At 42.2% G+C, this 20,435-nt stretch overlaps 1 protein-coding gene across 6 annotated transcripts in view; it reads right to left on the bottom strand.

Annotated features, from left to right (window-relative positions):
* Window positions 1-1,306: 1,306 nt before the first annotated feature.
* The window catches only part of si:ch211-198m17.1 (uncharacterized), a 36,512-nt gene continuing 17,383 nt past the window's right edge, over window positions 1,307-20,435 (bottom strand). For 2 of the 6 annotated variants that reach the window (XM_081711593.1, XM_081711592.1), the window contains exons 2-13: window positions 16,684-17,619; window positions 9,563-15,838; window positions 9,225-9,326; window positions 9,007-9,113; window positions 8,717-8,775; window positions 8,491-8,630; window positions 7,890-8,027; window positions 7,556-7,604; window positions 7,256-7,293; window positions 6,986-7,079; window positions 6,583-6,781; window positions 1,307-5,358 (exon numbers count right to left, since the gene is read on the bottom strand). In XM_081711593.1, the coding sequence (XP_081567719.1) occupies window positions 5,227-5,358; window positions 6,583-6,781; window positions 6,986-7,079; window positions 7,256-7,293; window positions 7,556-7,604; window positions 7,890-8,027; window positions 8,491-8,630; window positions 8,717-8,775; window positions 9,007-9,113; window positions 9,225-9,326; window positions 9,563-15,838; window positions 16,684-17,619 (8,270 nt within the window). In that variant the 3' untranslated portion in view covers window positions 1,307-5,226. The remainder of the gene's footprint in view (window positions 5,359-6,582; window positions 6,782-6,985; window positions 7,080-7,255; window positions 7,294-7,555; window positions 7,605-7,889; window positions 8,028-8,490; window positions 8,631-8,716; window positions 8,776-9,006; window positions 9,114-9,224; window positions 9,327-9,562; window positions 15,839-16,683; window positions 17,620-20,435) is intronic. The other 4 variants (XM_081711594.1, XM_081711595.1, XM_081711596.1 and 1 more) reach the window with 4 other exon arrangements.

Genomic DNA, 20,435 nt, shown 5'->3' on the forward strand with positions numbered 1-20,435 from the left:
CTTTCTTGAATTGTAGGCATATCAAAATCTTGGACACAATACTTTAACTTATTGTAATAATGTAACTCCAGTAAGTTATGATGTATATGTCATGGCATTGTAAAAAAAAGTTCATAGTTCATCCAGATCAGAGTTCACACAAGCACTACTGAATTGTATCAGTATTTTCTTACCTTAAAAGATGATACTGTCTGAAGGTGTTAGATATGGTAGATATACACATTTTTGGTTTCTGTTGTTTATTTAGAGCCATCTGTGTGACTTGGTTGTCTCTCATGGAGGAGCCATGCACCACCAGCCTCACGTCATAATTCTGTTTTTCTGCTTGACATCCACATCTGCACCGCCACACAGAGCCTGCATGCATTGCTTAAGACCACTCTACTCTCTCTTCCATCTTGAATTTTCATCTATTTCTGCTTGTGCCTTTTTTCATTGCTTGAAGTGCATCTACATCTGGATCTTTTGCAGCAAAAGTTGATGTAAAAAGTGATGTAAACCTTTTCAGTGCACTGTGGAGTGGGTTTTCTTTGGATACAAGCACATTTCTCATCTGTCAGTGCTAACGCAACTCATGTGCAGGCACGAAACCGTGCCAACAGCAATTAATATTGTCACATTTTGCAAAATATTGGAAACGTTCAGTGTCATTTATGAGCCCAAGGCTACTGTCCATTCATTTATGCTTTGATGGATTTTTGGCAAATTTGCTGGATGTGCAAAATGTACTTTTGCAAACTAGTCCTTAAGTGTTTGCTTGATATGTATGAAATCGGTGTCAAAATATTTGCAAGAGCCTGAACTCTTGACATTTGCAAACAATGACTACCATATCCAGATAAACACTGGAGTGGAACCTTATTTAATTAAACAGCTTTAACTCCCAATTAAGTGGATGAATTTTCATGAATTTCCATCTGAATGCCATATATCGCATATGATTTTCAGGTGGCTGACCAGATTTGGTGGGTCTGTCAAGTAGGGCATGCTATAATTTGCAGATAATTGTTTATCGACAATTGCTGGTAAATATTAAGTGGTTTATGATCCCAGCCAGAGAAAGGTAAGGTAACCATTTGTGAATGTAAGGGGAGTGAGGTTGGGGGCAAACACACGTGCAAAGTACCAGCGACTTGGACTTGAGAATGAGCAGAATCCAAAACAGGGGAAGACACAGCGAAAATAATAAACAGGACAATGTAAAGAAATAACTAGTTTAATAACAGAAACACCATGAACAAACCAAAAAGATAAGAGGCCAATTCAGGGTGAGGGTGAGCACTGGATAAATAAAGAGACTAAATATTAAAGGGGAACCTATGGGATAACAAGGAAGCATAACACTCAGACAAACAGGGTAAAAAACAAGGAAGGGGAAGGAAACCTAAAGGGAGCAAAGTGATGAGGAAAGAGACTAGACTACGACGTGTTGATTATAGATCAGGAAAGAAACTTAGGAGAGTACACAGAAATAACGTATAGCAGACAGGAGATCAGAATCAACTTAACGAACATTAACCGGGAAGGCATTACCGACAAAGAAGGCAAAATAAACTAGAATACCAAGAGAGAGCATGTAGGAACCAAACAAAAGATAACACTAACAGGAGAATAACACTAGTAAACAGCGAGAGTAACTTAACTTGGAACACAGAGTACGAGTACAGCGTAACCATAAGTGAGGCAGAGTCAGAACATCGAAGATACATAGAAATGAAATTAGAACTGACCAACAAACCTAAGATGGAGTGACACGGTTGAAATATACAAAGCTAACAAGACTATAAACAAGGAGCAGGCGAAAGCAATGACGGGCATTGAAAACAAATGAGGAGGTGGAGAAAACGAAACTAAGGACTGGAACACACGGAAGAGATCATGAAGCCAGGGAAACAGGTCCACGAACATGACAACGAAGGGCGGGATGCAGGTGCAGATTTTTAAATAAAAAACAACAAAGAATGAACAACCAATAGGCACACAGGGAAAACAAAGCAAAAAGGACACTCAACAAGGAAACATAGCAGATGTATTGTTTAAAAATTGTTTATTTTCCATCTATATTATTAGTATTTATATTTTGTATGGAAGATTGAAGAATTTAAATTCGTGTGTCTGACTCTCAGTTGGAGGCAACTCTCAGCTGGTGAAGTTAATGTGTACCCGTTTGTTCCTAAAGGTGCTCTTTGTTGAACTGAATTTTAGAAAACTGGATGTTCTTAGGGACTAAGGGGGCTTTGGTTAAAATGACCAGCAGATTGAGTGAACTAAATGTTAGCAAGAGGAGGAGGAAAGAGGGACTATGCAAGAGGTCCACAGGGGAAGGGTGAGGCATTGGATGGAGCGATGGAGCAAGCTATAGTAATGCAGTAGCAAGTGTGCACATTAGCAGGGAACATGCTTGGGTGTAAGTGTTTGTCTGTTATGCCCAAGATTAAGCTCTGACACTTTTCAAACCTACTTGAAAAGATGATTTAGCAGAGAAAGTGGACAGAAGAAAAAAATGGCCCCCTAATTCAGTGGGAGCTCACATACTGTGCCCAGGAGACCTATTGTATATTTTGTGGTAGTTTTTCATTTATGGTACCAATGAACTAGCTAAGCTAGTGAAACCTAGGTTTACGCTAGTGTTAGTTAACTGTTATCTAACATTAACTTGGTTTGCTAGCAGCTTGTGTAGCTAGTTTTGTGTTTCTAGCAAATTGAGATAGTTAGTGTTGGCTAATTGGTAGTTAGCTAACTGGTTTAGGTAATCGCTAACGTTAGCTAGCTAGTTATGTGTTTTCGTGGTGGTTCTGGCAAACCAACTGCAAAGTTTAGTTAGTTGTAATGTGTAATTTCTTTTTGATATCTAATTTATACCTGGATAATATAAGGCCACTGCATTAACTTTTAAAATGCAAGCTTTCTCTTTCAGTTAACAAAATCTCCAAATGTTTTTCTAATGATCCATACTGTCCCTTCTATCGGAGCACATTAGAGCTGTAACAAAATATTAGTGTAATTTAATACTATTCTGTTGGTTGCTGAAACTGACCAACACCAACAGCCCCACCTAGTATAATTTTCATCAGCCGCCACTGGAAAAGACCTGAGTGACACATGAACAGATGATGTGTATCTTACCTTATGCCTAACCTCTCATAGCCTCTTTACTCTTACTATTGACAAAACTAAAAGAGCATATTCTTTGGATTTACCAAATGTGTGAACCATTTTTATATGCTGTTTTATTGCAAAGATATTAATAAAAACATTGAAAAACATCAAAGCTGAGGCACCAGTGCTTGTGTCGACCACAACAGGATAAGGATGTCCCAGAAGTGCACAATCCATCATTCATCCTATTTAGCCTGGGTTAGCAGGAGCTTGCCATACTTGTCTCTAGTTGGATTGTTTGAATTATTTCATTTTCTTTTCTGGCTGTTGATAATCTGGTAGATTATCTTGAATCGTCACAATCTGCAACTTCTTGGACTCCCACCCCATTTCTTTAGAAGCTAATCCTTCTTATCGTGGCAACAAGATCGCTTAACCCTACTGTTCAGCATACTGTTGAGTTGCTTGTTCAAATTTTCAAAATTTGCTTCATTTTTTTGAAAATCAAGTGAAAAATAAACCAAGCAGATGTTATTACCTGTGAAGCAGAAATGTGGCTAACATAGCATCACTGTTGAATAATTTCAGGTGTGTGTCCCCCCCCCCGGGAACTTGAGAGGTTTTCAGCTGAATGTGAAGTGGTTGGTATTGCCAGTCAGCACCTCCAAATCCAAGGCCATGGTTATCTCTCAGAAAAGGACAACCCAAGGTCCTCCCTTAAGGTCCTCCCCAAAATGAAGGAGTTCAGGTATCTCAAGGTCTTGTTCACGAGTGATAGGAGGCGGGCTCTTCAGATTGACGACAGATTAGGAGCAGTAGCTGCAGTAATGCGGCCTCTGTACCGGACTGTGGTGGTGAAGAGGCAGATTAGATATAAAGCGAAGCTCTCAGTTTATAATTTGATCCACATCCTCATTCTCACTTGTGGTTATGAACTCTGGGTAATGACTGAAAGGTCAATGCAAGACGCAAGTGGCTGAAAGGAGGAGGTATGGACATGCATGATATGTACAGAACAAAACCAAACTATAACCAAAATATGAAGAATGTACAACCTTATTATCTAAAACATTTATTTTCCTTTCATAAATATAACTACTATTTGGAAAAAATGTTCATTTTACACAACTAGATGCACATTTAGCAAATCACATGGTTGCAGACTCAGACATGAAAACAACGTCATACAAATTGTATTATTCGATTGAATAAATATTGGCACATACTGTAAAAAAGGATTTTCCTCTGTGTTGCATAAGGATCCTATTTATTATAATGGATCACTGAGAGCCAGAGAGTATTCTGGTATATCTGAATATGGACTTACAAAAAGAGAAATCAAAACATCCCCTAGCAAACAGGGCTGACCCTTCTTAAACCTCCACTTTAACTACCTCAGTTCTGTGCAAAACATGCAGAAGGCAAATCAATAAATGTATCACAAAGCAAAGAGAAAAACAATATCAATGAATGACTAAACCCTGTCCCAAGTTGAAAGGTGGTGTAATGGAGAGTTGCTTCTAGAGGTAGAAGGATCACTAGATTCAGAAAGCACAATGATCCTCCACAGAACTGAATAAAATCTTGATCTGAGTATCACTGACTACATTTTTTTAGTGTTCCTTAATATTTCTATGGAAGTTTTTTTTTTAAACCCTTCCCAATTCCCAAGAAAACAGATTAAGGACAGGGGATAAATACAGTATCCAGGTGCAATGTGGGAAGATTTCTTATGTCCCACACATTTCAAGTGAATGATCTAAAACAAAATATAAGAATCATCAAATAAATAAAACCAAGCATGCACTAGATCTAAAAATGATCTTTCAGATCATTTATGGGCAAGGTGTCAAATGCAGCAAATTTAGCTATAGTGTGCTAAGAGTTTCACATGCTCAAAATTCAGACTGTAAAAATCAGGCAAAGGCTTGGTTAAATGTTTCCTGAATATGACCTGACCTGAGACATAGGACACAACAGATCAGTCAGGTAGACAACGAGCAGTCTGCTCACTCCGAGCTACACATGTTGGACCTGTGTCCTCATGAATCAGTTTGTGGCCGTTATTCTTTCTCGAATCTTTTCTCCCTTCTTCCTGTAACTGCACAGCGCTGCTCTCTCACCCCCTCATGTTGATCTTTGCTCATTTACATCTACGAAGGAAGGGTTTTCTTGGCCCTCAGGGAAGTATGTGTAGCGTGAAGGGCTTTCACCCGTAAATGTGTTCAGGTTGATGGGGATGACATCATAGGAGCCCGTCTGAAAGAGATGCACTAATGAGTATTACACATAAACCGGTCAACATATGCCAAACACCTTCATCCTCACCCCACCCCCTCTCCTACTTAGACACCAAAACCCAGGACAGACACATATACCTGTGCCCATACACACACCGATTGTTCACTTGAATTTTCATTTAATCAACCCATGAATACAAGTGGCTCATTAATAAAGAACAGGTGGCTCATTAATAAAGGAAACTTATATCACCCATGCAAAGTGGGTGATATAAAGGCCATTTTATGACCAAGATAAAAATGGTGGACAGGACCCAACATGGTAGACTGGGTTATATAGTGTTGTGCACTAAAAGAGTTGCAGAGTACCAAGAGAGAGTGGGAATCGTACACCAACACACACACGCGCACACACACACACCATGGCAGAGTGATTGGCCGGGCGAGTTGCGAGGTGAGCAGATAGGGCATACAGTCTTACCTTTCCTCTCATCTTCTAAAGCATCAGAATGGAGGGAGGGAGAAACATGCAGGGTAAAGCGTGGAGTCAGCACACACAACACACGCACACACACACATACACATATGGATTTATTCACAAGGGAACAGGTCTCATGTGCTTCTGTATGGGGATATTGGTGCTGTATGGTGTGGAAGCTACCCTGACCAATGTGGAAGTGAAAGCATTTGGGATTCAGATCACATGAGGCGATTAACATATTAGCTCTCAATTACATACACAATGTGCAAGTCATTTGAGTTAGCTTGTGTGCTTTGTGTTTTTGTTCATTCATGAGTAGACGTGCTTCAAGTCCATGCTGCAATTATGGAAACGCAATTCAGAACACTGTTCTGCTCTGTGCCACGGATCTCTTCATTCTTCATCTCTTCATCAGCGGCGTGGTCCTGCTCCCATACAGTGGGTGGCAGTGGTGCTCTCATTACTGAAACGTGTGCTGGGTACAAGCAAGTAGGTGCTTCATGTGTACTCTTGTCACAGTGGGTTATTCAGGATACAACATTGAGATTATTGAGGGGGGCTTACTATCAGCAAAAGTTGTCAGTGAAACAGCTGAAGAAGAAAAGTGAAGACTTGCCACCTACTTAAGTAATTTGTCCTGGCTGTTGATCTGACTACTGATTTATGGGCATAGTCTGAATCAGCCAATGTGTGCCAAGGTACAGTTGGCGGATTCTACCAGCATGGATGAGGTGAGGTGGCAGTAGCGTTGGGAACACTCACCAGTACGTTGTTGGGGGGTTTCCAGACACTTACAGGCCTGGTGCCCGGGTCCAGCCGCTCCACACTGGCACCTGCGCCATTAGGCTGTGAGGGTATGGCAGAGGCACGGGGGAATGGCGTAAAGCTCTGCGAGTGCAAGGAGCGTCCTTCGTCCAGAGGGTAAAGACAGGTGTCGTAGCTCATGCGCCTAGAGTTTCTCCTGTAGACACACCCACCCAAAACCACACACAGAAACATCAGGTAAATCAGGTAAACATCATTGTAAATTTTTCTGTAGGAGATGGAAAAAATTAATAGATTAAAATGTAATGAATTCTGTAGCTTTAAGGTCAGAAATACAAACAAACAGCATTGTGTGCTCTCTCTCATGCTCACGGCCTCTACGTTCCATTAATGTACCCACCTGCGTATAATACCGTAGACAAGGATGGCAAGTAGTAGGATAAGCAGAAGCGCCCCTAAAACGCAAGCTACAACCACCAGTGCCACCAAAGACGCTATCACAGAAAAAACACACACCCCCCCTTAATAAGGCTCTAGTGTAGACAGATCAAATATTAATAAAAGTAATGATGATAATAATAATAAATAATAATAATAATGGTCATCCATTAGTGTTCTTATATTTTAAAAAATCAAGTCAGTCCAAGCCAAAAATAAATGACTAACTTACAGTCATTACAGTTGAAGCCAGAATAACCAAATGGACACCTGGAAATAATCAAGAAAATTACTAACACTGATGTCAAAGCAAATCAACAGTTGGTTACAGTGGCGTTACATCTTTACAGCTGTAGAGGGCACAAGTGAGGTAATCACAGGCTGGCTATATTGAAGTCAAACGAGTTAAAAAAGTATATATGAAAAAAAATATTTAAAACAGCCTTTTCACTGTCAGTTCTAAGAGTCTTAATTTAAGGATGCAATAAATATTACCTCCCTCTCCCTTGGAGGGTAAGGATGGGACACTTACGGCGTGCAGTCGGTGTGGTCGTTATTGGATCTGGAGCCAGGGGGACATGCTGAGAACGGAACAGACAGTGTTAGAATAGGCTGCATATTATTTGTTTATGTCCTGCCACTTTTTGGGCCAGATAACCTCGGTAAACAGGGACTACATGCCCCATAATCATGGAAATAACCTGTAAACAAATGAGCCACATGTTCTTTGAATCCACACACACACACTACTTTCCTCTTTGTCTGTACCATTAAAAAATTACATATAATAAAACAGCCTGGAAGCTTGTAAGTTACAGATATGAGCTCACTCGCCTACACACACACACACACACACATATACAAACCTATACAGCTCCTTGGAGAGTATTCATTTGCTATAAATCCAGGCAAGCAGGTGCAATTCGTAAGGCCGATACCACTGTCGCTACATTGTGTTGTGCTGAAGTCACACGGAAACGGAATCTGATTACACAGACTCGTAGCTGTGGGGAGAGCGAAGGGAGTCAAGCACACATCAACATGACATGTCTACACACTTACAGACCTCCTCTGTACCTCCACCTACTAGGGTGCCACATATTGTACAGTCAGCTAAAGGTAGATCACTGCTGTACTCTGAAGGCATGTCACTGACTCTGTGCTCATCATTTTTGGCTCCTTTCTGTCTCTCTTTTGTTTTTTTGTTTTGTTTGTTTTTGTGTGAGCCAAATTCATTGAAGTTGTAAATGCTGTTTATGCAAACGTACTCTCTCTCTCTCTCTCTCTCTCTCTCTCTCTCTCTCTCTCTATATATATATATATATATATATATATATATATATATATATATATATATATATATATATATATATATATATATATATATATATTCATTCTCATAACAGTGTTTACTAGCCTGACCATGGCTAACCTCACCACTACTAGCCTGACCATAGCTGGGCTCACCATAATAAGTGGCATTGGCCAGAATGTTTCCACTGCTGCTGCTGTTAATGGCTGCGCTGATGGCAGTGGTGACTGCCTGGCGTAAAACTCTGGAGGTCGGCTCAAAAATGCTGTTCACTACAGCCACCACACTGCCAGATCTGCGGACACAGAGCACAGACGCCTGCTTAGCAAAGATCTTACATGGGAATAGGGCTGGCAAAACTTGCTCAGTGAGGACACTTACGATAGATTCAGAGTTTTGAGCTCTATGTAGTCTGACAGAGGGTGCAAAGCTTGATACAGCTGGGAGAGAGGAAGAGACAGTAAGCAAACATCGCTTGTGTAAATGTTCTGCACTACTAGTAGTTGATATAGTTGTGTAAATAATGTGCATTTCAACATGATTACATAATGCATGTGATTTTTCCCAAATCTGTGGTTTGCATCATGTCTATTCTGTATTACACAGGTGAGATTTACTGTAGCAAGAGGAGGACTTGTGTGGGTTTCAGTGCTGAACAGATGGAGCCTCACCTGTCCAGACAATTCAGCAGCAAACTGGTGGAATTCCTGAGAATGACTGTTCTTCATTTGGTCCACAAACGAACGGTTCACACGCAGAACACCTGGGAACACTTTTGCTAACGAGAGAGCGAGAGGGAGAAAGAGAGATAGGGGAGAGGAGCAGTAAAGCACTTCAGCTAAAATTATTTATGATTCTTTATTGTTGAGCCTTGATCTCTGACCCTGACCTTCTAAACAGTTGCCCATTGAGAGGATGGTTCCAGCTATGCATACGCAGGTGGTGTTTATACACACACTGAGACGTGGACAGGACCCAGTCGGACAGTTGCCTGGAGGAGGGACAGAGACACAGAGAAAGAACGAGGGAGGGTGAAAGAGAGAGAGAGTGATCTATGTGGACTTGTCATATATGCTGGATTGAAGTGCAACCACACATTGCTCATGGCTGTACACACAAACAACTCACCAGATCTCAAATACATTAAATAAATTCAAATTAGAAGTCTCTTCTTTGCTTTTTGGTGTAAGTATTAAACACACAAATGGCAGAGAAGCACTTCCAAACCTGGTAGTGTTGCTGTGTTGGTAACAGAGGCAGAGGTGACTGGACGTATGGTGACATTGCTCTGTGGAGTAGTGATGGATCCTGGCCGTGTGGCATTGCTCTCTGGAGACGAAGATGGAGTTATCGATGGAGCTGTAGACTTGTTTGGGTGTGTCATTGTAGTATTGTCCAGGACTAGTGTCATGGTTGTGAGTGTAGTTGCTACCGTGCTTATGCTTGTTGTGTTTGTTATGGTGTTGTTAGTCTGTGGAGTAGTGATGGATCCTGGCCTTGTGGCATTGCTCACTGGAGACGGAGATGGAGTTATCGATGGACCTGTGGACTTGTTTGGGTGTGTCATTGTAGTATTGTCCAGGACTGGTGTCATGGTTGTGAGTGTAGTTGCTGCAGTGTTTATGTTTGTTGTGTTTGTTATGGTGTTGTTAGTCTGTGGAGTAGTGATGCATCCTGGCCTTGTGGCATTGCTCACTGAAGATGGAGATGGAGTTATCGATGGAGCTGTAGACTTGTTTGGGTGTGTCATTGTAGTATTGTCCAGGACTGGTGTCATGGTTGTGAGTGTAGTTGCTACAGTGCTTATATTGTTTGTTGTGTTTGTTATGGTGTTGTTAGTCTGTGGAGTAGTGATGGATCCTGGCCTTGTGGCATTGCTCACTGGAGACGGAGATGGAGTTATCGATGGACCTGTGGACTTGTTTGGGTGTGTCATTGTAGTATTGTCCAGGACTGGTGTCATGGTTGTGAGTGTAGTTGCTACCGTGCTTATGTTTGTTGTGTTTGTTAGGGTGTTGTTACTCTGTGGAGTAGTGATGGACCCTGGCCTTGTGGCATTGCTCACTGGAGACGGAGATGAAGTTATCGATGGACCTGTGGACTTGTTTGGGTGTGTCATTGTAGTATTGTCCAGGACTGGTGTCATGGTTGTGAGTGTAGTTGCTACAGTGGTTATATTGTTTGTTGTGTTTGTTATGGTGTTGTTAGTCTGTGGAGTAGTGATGGATCCTGGCCTTGTGGCATTGCTCACTGGAGACGGAGATGAAGTTATCGATGGACCTGTGGACTTGTTTGGGTGTGTCATTGTAGTATTGTCCAGGACTAGTGTCATGGTTGTGAATGTAGTTGCTACAGTGTTTATGTTTGTTGTGTTTGTTATGGTGTTGTTAGTCTGTGGAGTAGTGATGGATCCTGGCCTTGTGGCATTGCTCACTGGAGATGGAGATGGAGTTATCGATGGAGCTGTAGACTTGTTTGGGTGTGTCATTGTAGTATTGTCCAGGACTGGTGTCATGGTTGTGAGTGTAGTTGCTACAGTGCTTATATTGTTTGTTGTGTTTGTTATGGTGTTGTTAGTCTGTGGAGTAGTGATGGATCCTGGCCTTGTGGCATTGCTCACTGGAGACGGAGTTATCGAAGGACCTGTGGACTTGTTTGGGTGTGTCATTGTAGTATTGTCCAGGACTGGTGTCATGGTTGTGAGTGTAGTTGCTACAGTGCTTATATTGTTTGTTATGGTGTTGTTAGTCTGTGGAGTAGTGATGGATCCTGGCCTTGTGGCATTGCTCACTGGAGACGGAGTTATCGAAGGACCTGTGGACTTGTTTGGGTGTGTCATTGTAGTATTGTCCAGGACTGGTGTCATGGTTGTGAGTGTAGTTGCTACGGTGCTTATATTGTTTGTTATGGTGTTGTTAGTCTGTGGAGTAGTGATGGATCCTGGCCTTGTGGCATTGCTCACTGGAGACGGAGATGGAGTTATCGATGGAGCTGTAGACTTGTTTGGGTGTGTCATTGTAGTATTGTCCAGCACTGGTGTCATGGTTGTGAGTGTAGTTGCTACAGTGCTTATATTGTTTGTTGTGTTTGTTATGGTGTTGTTAGTCTGTGGAGTAGTGATGGATCCTAGTCTTGTGGCATTGCTCACTGGAGACGGAGTTAACGAAGGACCTGTGGACTTGTTTGGGTGTGTCATTGTAGTATTGTCCAGGACTGGTGTCATGGTTGTGAGTGTAGTTGCTACAGTGCTTATATTGTTTGTTGTGTTTGTTATGGTGTTGTTAGTCTGTGGAGTAGTGATGGATCCTGGCCTTGTGGTATTGCTCACTGGAGACGGAGTTATCGAAGGACCTGTGGACTTGTTTGGGTGTGTCATTGTAGTATTGTCCAGGACTGGTGTCATGGTTGTGAGTGTAGTTGCTACAGTGCTTATATTGTTTGTTATGTTTGTTATGGTGTTGTTAGTCTGTGGAGTAGTGATGGATCCTGGCCTTGTGGCATTGCTCACTGGAGACGGAGTTATCGAAGGACCTGTGGACTTGTTTGGGTGTGTCATTGTAGTATTGTCCAGGACTGGTGTCATGGTTGTGAGTGTAGTTGCTACAGTGCTTATATTGTTTGTTATGGTGTTGTTAGTCTGTGGAGTAGTGATGGATCCTGGCCTTGTGACATTGCTCACTGGAGACGGAGATGGAGTTATCGATGGAGCTGTAGACTTGTTTGGGTGTGTCATTGTAGTATTGTCCAGCACTGGTGTCATGGTTGTGAGTGTAGTTGCTACAGTGCTTATATTGTTTGTTGTGTTTGTTATGGTGTTGTTAGTCTGTGGAGTAGTGATGGATCCTGGCCTTGTGGCATTGCTCACTGAAGACGGAGTTATCGAAGGACCTGTGGACTTGTTTGGGTGTGTCATTGTAGTATTGTCCAGGACTGGTGTCATGGTTGTGAGTGTAGTTGCTACAGTGCTTATATTGTTTGTTGTGTTTGTTATGGTGTTGTTAGTCTGTGGAGTAGTGATGGATCCTGGCCTTGTGGCATTGCTCACTGGAGACGGAGATGGAGTTATCGATGGAGCTGTAGACTTGTTTGGGTGTGTCATTGTAGTATTGTCCAGGAGTGGTGTCATGGTTGTGAGTGTAGTTGCTACAGTGTTTATGTTGTTTGTTGTGTTTGTTATGGTGTTGTTACCCTGTGGAGTAGTGATGGATCCTGGCCTTGTGGCATTGCTCGCTGGAGATGGAGATGGAGTTATCGATGGAGCTGTAGACTTGTTTGGGTGTGTCATTGTAGTATTGTCCAGGACTGGTGTCATGGTTGTGAGTGTAGTTGCTACAGTGTTTATGTTGTTTGTTGTGTTTGTTATGGTGTTGTTACCCTGTGGAGTAGTGATGGATCCTGGCCTTGTGGCATTGCTCGCTGGAGATGGAGATGGAGTTATCGATGGAGCTGTAGACTTGTTTGGGTGTGTCATTGTAGTATTGTCCAGGACTGGTGTCATGGTTGTGAATGTAGTTGCTACAGTGCTTATGCTGTTTTTGCTAGTTGCTGTGGTACTGATCGGTTTTCCAACTGTACTCGTAACACTGCTTTGTGCTGTTGTTAGTGTTACAGTCATGGGTGTAGCTTTGCTTAATGTGGTTGCAGAAGTATTATGTGTGGTTATATTTGATGGTGTGCTTGTAATATCTGTTGTGATTGTAGTTAAGGGTGTCAATGTATTATTTCCTGGAGCTGTTGTTTCTGATGGAAGTGCTGTGATGGAAGTGAAAGGTGTAGTTATAGAATTCCCTATTGTTGTGGTTGCTGTAATGTTTGTCATAGCAGTAGTTAATGGTGTATTTTCAGTACTTCCAGATGCTGTTGTTTTTATGGTAGTAATAGCTGTTGCTGCTGCTGTTTCTGTAGTGAAGTGCGTTATGGGTATACTTGTACTGACTGGTGATGTAGGATTACTGGCTGATGTCATACTGCTTTGGCTGGTCTCTGTTTCCATAGTGAAGTGCGTTATGGGTGTACTTGTACTGATTGGTGATATAGGATTACTGGTCGATGCCATACTGCTTTGGCTCGTCTCTGTTTCCATAGTGAAAGGCGTTATGGGTGTACTTGTACTGAGTGGTGATGTAGGATTACTGGCTGATGTCATGCTGCTTTGGCTGGTCTCTGTTTCCATAGTGAAGTGCGTTATGGGTATACTTGTACTGATTGGTGATGTAGGATTACTGGTCGATGCCATACTGCTTTGGCTCATCTCTGTTTCCATAGTGAAGGGTGTTATGGGTGTACTTGTACTGACTGGTGATGTAGGATTACTGGCTGATGTCATACTGCTTTGGCTGGTCTCTGTTTCCATAGTGAAGGGTGTTATGGGTGTACTTGTACTGACTGGTGATGTAGGATTACTGGCTGATGTCATACTGCTTTCACTCGTCTCTGTTTCCCTAGTGAAGGGCGTTATGGGTGTACTTGTACTGACGGGTGATGTAGGATTACTGTTTGATGCCATACTGCTTTGGCTGGTCTCTGTTTCCTCGGTGAAGGGCGTTATGGGTATACTTGTACTGACTGATGATGTAGGATTACTGGTCGACCTCATACTGTTTTCACTTGTCTCTGTTTCCATAGTGAAGGGCGTTATGGGTGTACTTGTACTGATTGGTGATGTAGGATTACTGGTCGACGCCATACTGCTTTCACTCGTCTCTGTTTCCTCAGTGAAGGGCGTTATGGGTGTACTTGTACTGATTTGTGATGTAGGATTACTGGTTGATGCCATACTGCTTTGGCTGGTCTCTGTTTCCTCAGTGAAGGGCATTATGGGTATACTTGTACTGACTGGTGATGTAGGATTACTGGTCGACCTCATACTGCTTTCACTCGTCTCTTTTTCCATAGTGAAGGGTGTTATGGGTGTACTTGTACTGACTGGTGATGTAGGATTACTGGCTGATGTCATACTGCTTTGGCTGGTCTCTGTTTCCATAGTGAAGGGCATTATGGGTATACTTGTACTGACTGGTGATGTAGGATTACTGGTCGACCTCATACTGCTTTCACTTGTCTCTGTTTCCATAGTGAAGGGTGTTATGGGTGTACTTGTACTGACAGGTGATGTAGGATTACTGGTTGATGCCATACTGCTTTGGCTGGTCTCTATTTCCTCAGTGAAGGGCGTTATGGGTATACTTGTACTGACTGGTGATGTAGGATTACTGGTCGACGCCATACTGCTTTCACTCGTGTCTGTTTCCATAGTGATGGGCGTTATGGGTATACTTGTACTGACTGGTGATGTAGGATTACTGGTCGACGCCATACTGCTTTCACTCGTCTCTGTTTCCTCTGTGAAGGGCGTTATGGGTGTACTTGTACTGACTGATGATGTAGGATTACTGGTTGATGCCATACTGCTTTGGCTGGTCTCTGTTTCCTCAGTGAAGGGCGTTATGGGTATACTTGTACTGATTGGTGATATAGGATTACTGGTCGACCTCATACTGCTTTCACTCGTCTCTGTTTCCATAGTGAAGGGCGTTATGGCTGTACTTGTACTGAATGGTGATGTAAGATTACTGGCTGATGTCATACTGCTTTGGCTGGTCTCTGTTTCCATAGTGAAGGGCGTTATGGGTATACTTGTACTGACTGGTGATGTAGGATTACTGGTCGACGCCATACTGCTTTCACTCATCTCTGTTTCCATAGTGAAGGGCGTTATGGGTGTACTTGTACTGACTGGTGATGTAGGATTACTGTTTGAAGCCATACTGCTTTGGCTGGTCTCTGTTTCCTCGGTGAAGGGTGTTATGGATATAGTTGTACTGACTGATGATGTAGGATTACTGGTTGACCTCATACTGCTTTCACTTGTCTCTGTTTCCATAGTGAAGGGTGTTATGGGTGTACTTGTACTGATTGGTGATGTAGGATTACTGGTCGGCGCCATACTGCTTTCACTCGTCTCTGTTTCCATAGTGAAGGGCGTTATGGGTGTACTTGTACTGATTGGTGATATAGGATTACTGGTCGACGCCATACTGCTTTGGCTGGTCTCTGTTTCCTCAGTGAAGGGCGTTATGGGTATACTTGTACTGATTGATGATGTAGGATTACTGGTCGACGCCATACTGCTTTGGCTGGTCTCTGTTTCCTCAGTGTAGGGCGTTATGGGTATACTTGTACTGATTGATGATGTAGGATTACTGGTTGATGCCATACTGCTTTGGCTGGTCTCTGTTTCCTCAGTGAAGGGCGTTGTGGGTATACTTGTACTGACTGATGATGTAGGATTACTGGTTGATGCCATACTGCTTTGGCTGGTCTCTGTTTCCTCAGTGAAGGGCGTTGTGGGTATACTTGTACTGACTGATGATGTAGGATTACTGGTTGATGCCATACTGCTTTGGCTGGTCTCTGTTTCCTCAGTGAAGGGCGTTATGGGTGTACTTGTACTGACTGGTGATGTACGATCACTGGTCAACCTCATACTGCTTTGGCTGGTCTCTGTAGGAAATTCAAAAAATCACAAATATAGTCCAACACCCATCCTTAGTTTAAAGGACACCTTTTCTGAACATCTACCCTCTGTATTTGTAAATCATGAGCACAAAACAATTTTAAACCCAGCTTTCTCTGTCTCTTTTGCTGTTTTTCTCCTCTCTCTCTCTCTCTCTCTCTCTCTCTCTCTCACACACACACACACACACACACAAACAAACAAGTATAAGCTATGTTATAACTATAACTAAAAGGGAAATGTGACTATGGAAGAGATACAAAATCTTTATGCAGGTAAAAATAAACTTTATGTACAAAAAATTATAAATGGAATGGAATACACCACATGTATTTCCAAGTGATTGCAAATGGTCAAAAACATATTTCCAAAAACAAAATTTGACTGCATATTTTAAACATTTTCAGAACTATGAAGAATGCACATTAGCTAGTCAGGGTTACAGCCTTTTACCAACCCCATTAATTTGGTATTATGTGAGGAAATCTGTTATAAATTAACAGATGTTTTCTGGACGCTAGAAATAAGACAGACCAGATCTGCACTCAACAATCCCAAATAATGATACACATCTCTTCACCTTGCATTGTAGTACAGAAGTTAAAATACCCATACTTGGGTTCTTATGTATTAGTAGAGCTATTTTTATATTGTAAGTATGTACATATCACATATTTAACCTTACATTTTTAATTAATTTCATCTTTATAATTGTAAATGATCTTTTAATATTACTTTTTGTGTATTTTCTTTCGTGTATGAACTGTACTATATGAATAACCTTGCCTAGATGACATACATACATACCTCCATGTTTGGCAGTGACCCCTACCTGCATCTGATGGAGCGTGCGTAGGCATGGAGGGCGGTGCAGTGCTGGGCACAATGGAGGGTGAAGCAGTAGTCTCAGTGCTTGAGAAGATGGCTGTCATGCTGCTATGGGTATTAGCAGTAGCTGAAGACTCCTTTTCCATAGAAACATTAGTTGATGTCGAGAAGGTGGTAAGTTCAGAGCCAGTAGTAGTGTGCCATGAGGACTCGGCGCTAATGGGCACGGAGGCGGGGCTTTCATTTCCAGGTGCAGTGGGTGTGGCTGATGAGACCATTCTTGTTGCTGTGTGGGTGGAGTTTGTGGACTCACTCATCCAAGTGGCAGACAAAAGATCCTCAGTGCCATGAGAGATCGTGGTCTGGATGTCTGTGGTCACAACAGGGGTGAGGGAATTTGTAGATTCAGCGGAGGTCATGTAGGACTGGGGGAACGTTTCTGTGGGATTACTGGAAACCTTTGTACTGTGAGAGCTTGTGGTCTGGATGTCTGAGGTCACTACAGGGGTGAGGGAATTTGTAGATTCAGTGGAGGTCATGTAGGACTGGGAGACCGTGTCTGTGGGATTGTGTGCAATGGAACCCGTAGTCTGGCTGTCTGTGGGATTATAGGTAGTGGAATATGTTGTGCTTTGAGAGATCATAATCTGGCTGTCTGTGGAATTATGGGTAGTGGAATCCGTTGTGCTTTGAGAGATCATAATCTGGCTGTTTGTGGAATTATGGGTAGTGGAATCCGTTGTGCTTTGAGAGATCATAATCTGGCTGTCTGTGGAATTATGGGTAGTGGAATATGTTGTGTTGTGAGAAATTGTGGTCTGGTTGTCTGTGGAATTATGGTTAGTTGAACCTTTCACAGCAGAGTCTGTTGTTGTCGTGGAAGCAGTCATGGATGTGGTCATGCTGGAAACTGTGGGTGAGTCTGTTGTAGCCATGAGAGCTGTAAACACACATATAAAAATAAATAAATAGGAACTAGATTACATTAAACATGTACAAACACAGAAAGGAGTGGTAATTCTGCACAATGCACAGCAAGCAGCTAGCAAGACATTTTAGAAACACTTCCCATTCTGAAATCATAGTGTATGGCTGTTTTGAGATCCACTGTGCTATCTTGTTTTCTACCAGTAGGGGACCTAACTGTGTCACTGTGATTACAAGCAATAATCACACTGACCCATGGTCAAACACGAAGGGACCAAAGTTTGCTAGATTTTTCCAGATCCTTGTTTGTATGCAGTTTATTCTTATACTGACACTTCCATTGTATCTAACAGGCTAAGTGAGATCATGACTTTGCTAGCCTCTTACTGTTCTATCAGATTGTTCTCAGATAGAAAGCCTAGGCAAATCAAAGATACAAAGTTAAATTTAAAAAAGGCAGTGACATTTAAAAATGTTCACTCTCTCACTTTCACTCTCTCCTGCTCTGTCTCTCCCTTTTGTTTTCTCTCCCTCACTCTTCCTTACATTCTCTCACTCTCCTTTCATTTTCTCTCTCTCCCTTTCATTCTCTCTCACTATCCCTCCATACTAGACATATATATAACTTACTGAGTCAGTTAACTTAATTTTTTTCCAGGAACACAGCAACATGTAGTGTGTTGAGGTTTATTGCCTAGTTACCAAAGCTCAATGAAAAATGAAACGGGACCGACGTGAGGCTGGGAACATGCCCACCTGCCAGAACAGGGCTATATTGCTATTTATTATCCAAATAGAGAGCACACACCCACAGAAAAATAAATACTGATATTCAGAAAGTTAATGATCACCCATATAGAACCACTTTCTCTCACACTGAAACGCAGGTACACACAAACACACATCCTGGACACTGAAACACAGGTACACACAGACACACATCCTGGACACTGAAACACAGGTACACACAGACACACATCCTGGACGCTGAAACGCAGGTACACACAGACACATCCTGGACACTGAAACACAGGTACACACAGACACACATCCTGGACGCTTACACAGTGCCCTTTCTATCAGCAGTGCTTTTTGATTAGATTATTGAAGCATTACAAATTAATTAATTAGAGTCTGCTTGGATTGTGCAGGAAAAGATGGCTTGTAGCTGTGTAATGCTGAAATTCAAAATGTTTTGGAAAAACATGTTCTAGATTGAACAATGTGTTTACTTGTTTGCCTACAGGTGTGTTTGCTTGCAGGTGTGTAATGCTGAAAATCTAAATGTATTGGAAAAATGTTCTAGATTGAATGATTTGTTTATTGTTCACAAAAGACAGAAACATGCATGTGGCTTCTTTTCATTTCCTCTCTAGTTTCAGAGTACAGCATGGTTACATAATCTTGTTTGTGTGTGTGTGTGTGTGTGTGTGTGTGTGTGTGTGTGTGTGTGTGTGTGTGTGTGTGTGTGTGTGTGCGTGTGCATGCGTGTGTGTGTGTGCGCGTGCGCGTGCGTGAGAGCGTGCCCTCTTGAGTGAGTGTGAGAGAGAGTGTGTGAGAAAGAGAGCGCAAAAGATCTGTCCTAATTTCTATTTTAGTTTCTATGTTTATATAGTACACACTTGGTCATGCACGCACGATGCACACAGCGAAACCAGGGACAAGATGACGGCCCTCGAACAACCAGTCTAGCGAGGTACCACAAGAAGAGGGTGTTACAAAGACTGTGATGATAGTTAAACACACATTAAATGGTAAATGAGGGTAAATGACAAACATTTGTTAATGGCATAAAGTTGTCATCCAATTTTTTTTTAAATAAATATCCTGTATAAATATCCTGTATACCCTAGAGGCATGTAGAAAGTGTACAGTGTTAAAAAAAAAACACCTCACTGTGTATGTAGCTATTTGGCACCATTGGACGGGTGGTTCTTGACACACACTCACACACACACACACAAACAAACAAACTGTGACAGACACACATTACCAAATCCACTTGGTCACGCATACACATGCCCTGATGCCTGTGAGGGAGCCTACATTAGACATATGTTACATGCTGCGATGAGAATTTCACAGATGGCATCCTGTTGTGGCTGTTACCTTGTGCTCACCTGTCCTGTACTGAGCAGCGACCCTCCCCCCCAAACACTCTCACATTCCTCCACCCAGACACCCTCATGGTCCTCCACCCAGACACCCTCACATTCCTCCACCCAGACACCCTCATGGTCCTCCACCCAGACACCCTCACATTCCTCCACACAGACACCCTCACGGTCCTCCACCCACACACCTTCACATTCCTCCACACAGACACCCTCACGGTCCTCCACCCACACATCTTCACATTCCTCCACCCAGACACCCTCATGGTCCTCCACCCAGATACCTCATATTCCTTCACCCAGACACCCTCACATTCCTCCACCCAGACACCCAATCATCTCCATCAACAGTCTTGCTTCAGAGAGATATATTAACATTAGATCAGTTGTGTTGTCCCGTCTCTGTAACACAGGTGGGAACTCAAGTCCAAAGTCCCAAGTATGTAAACACACAATATATACACCAAATACAGAATATATACACATTATCATACACCTTATACATTTGTTAAAGTGAATACCCTCTTATGAATAGGGCTGTATAATATGCACAAAATAAATTGCAATATATCTCAATATACCCAGGAGTGTTAGGTTATGGGACTCATTTGTATATACCCACAGACTGTTGTATCAGTACTGCAGATACTAATACTGTAATAACAATTAAGAAACAGCCTACTGTGCAGACCTAGCATGGCTTAATATTCTATTT

This window comes from Electrophorus electricus, chromosome 3, assembly GCF_041902795.1.
Source record: "Electrophorus electricus isolate QZ-2024a chromosome 3, ASM4190279v1, whole genome shotgun sequence".
Taxonomy (NCBI): Eukaryota; Metazoa; Chordata; class Actinopteri; order Gymnotiformes; family Gymnotidae; genus Electrophorus; species Electrophorus electricus.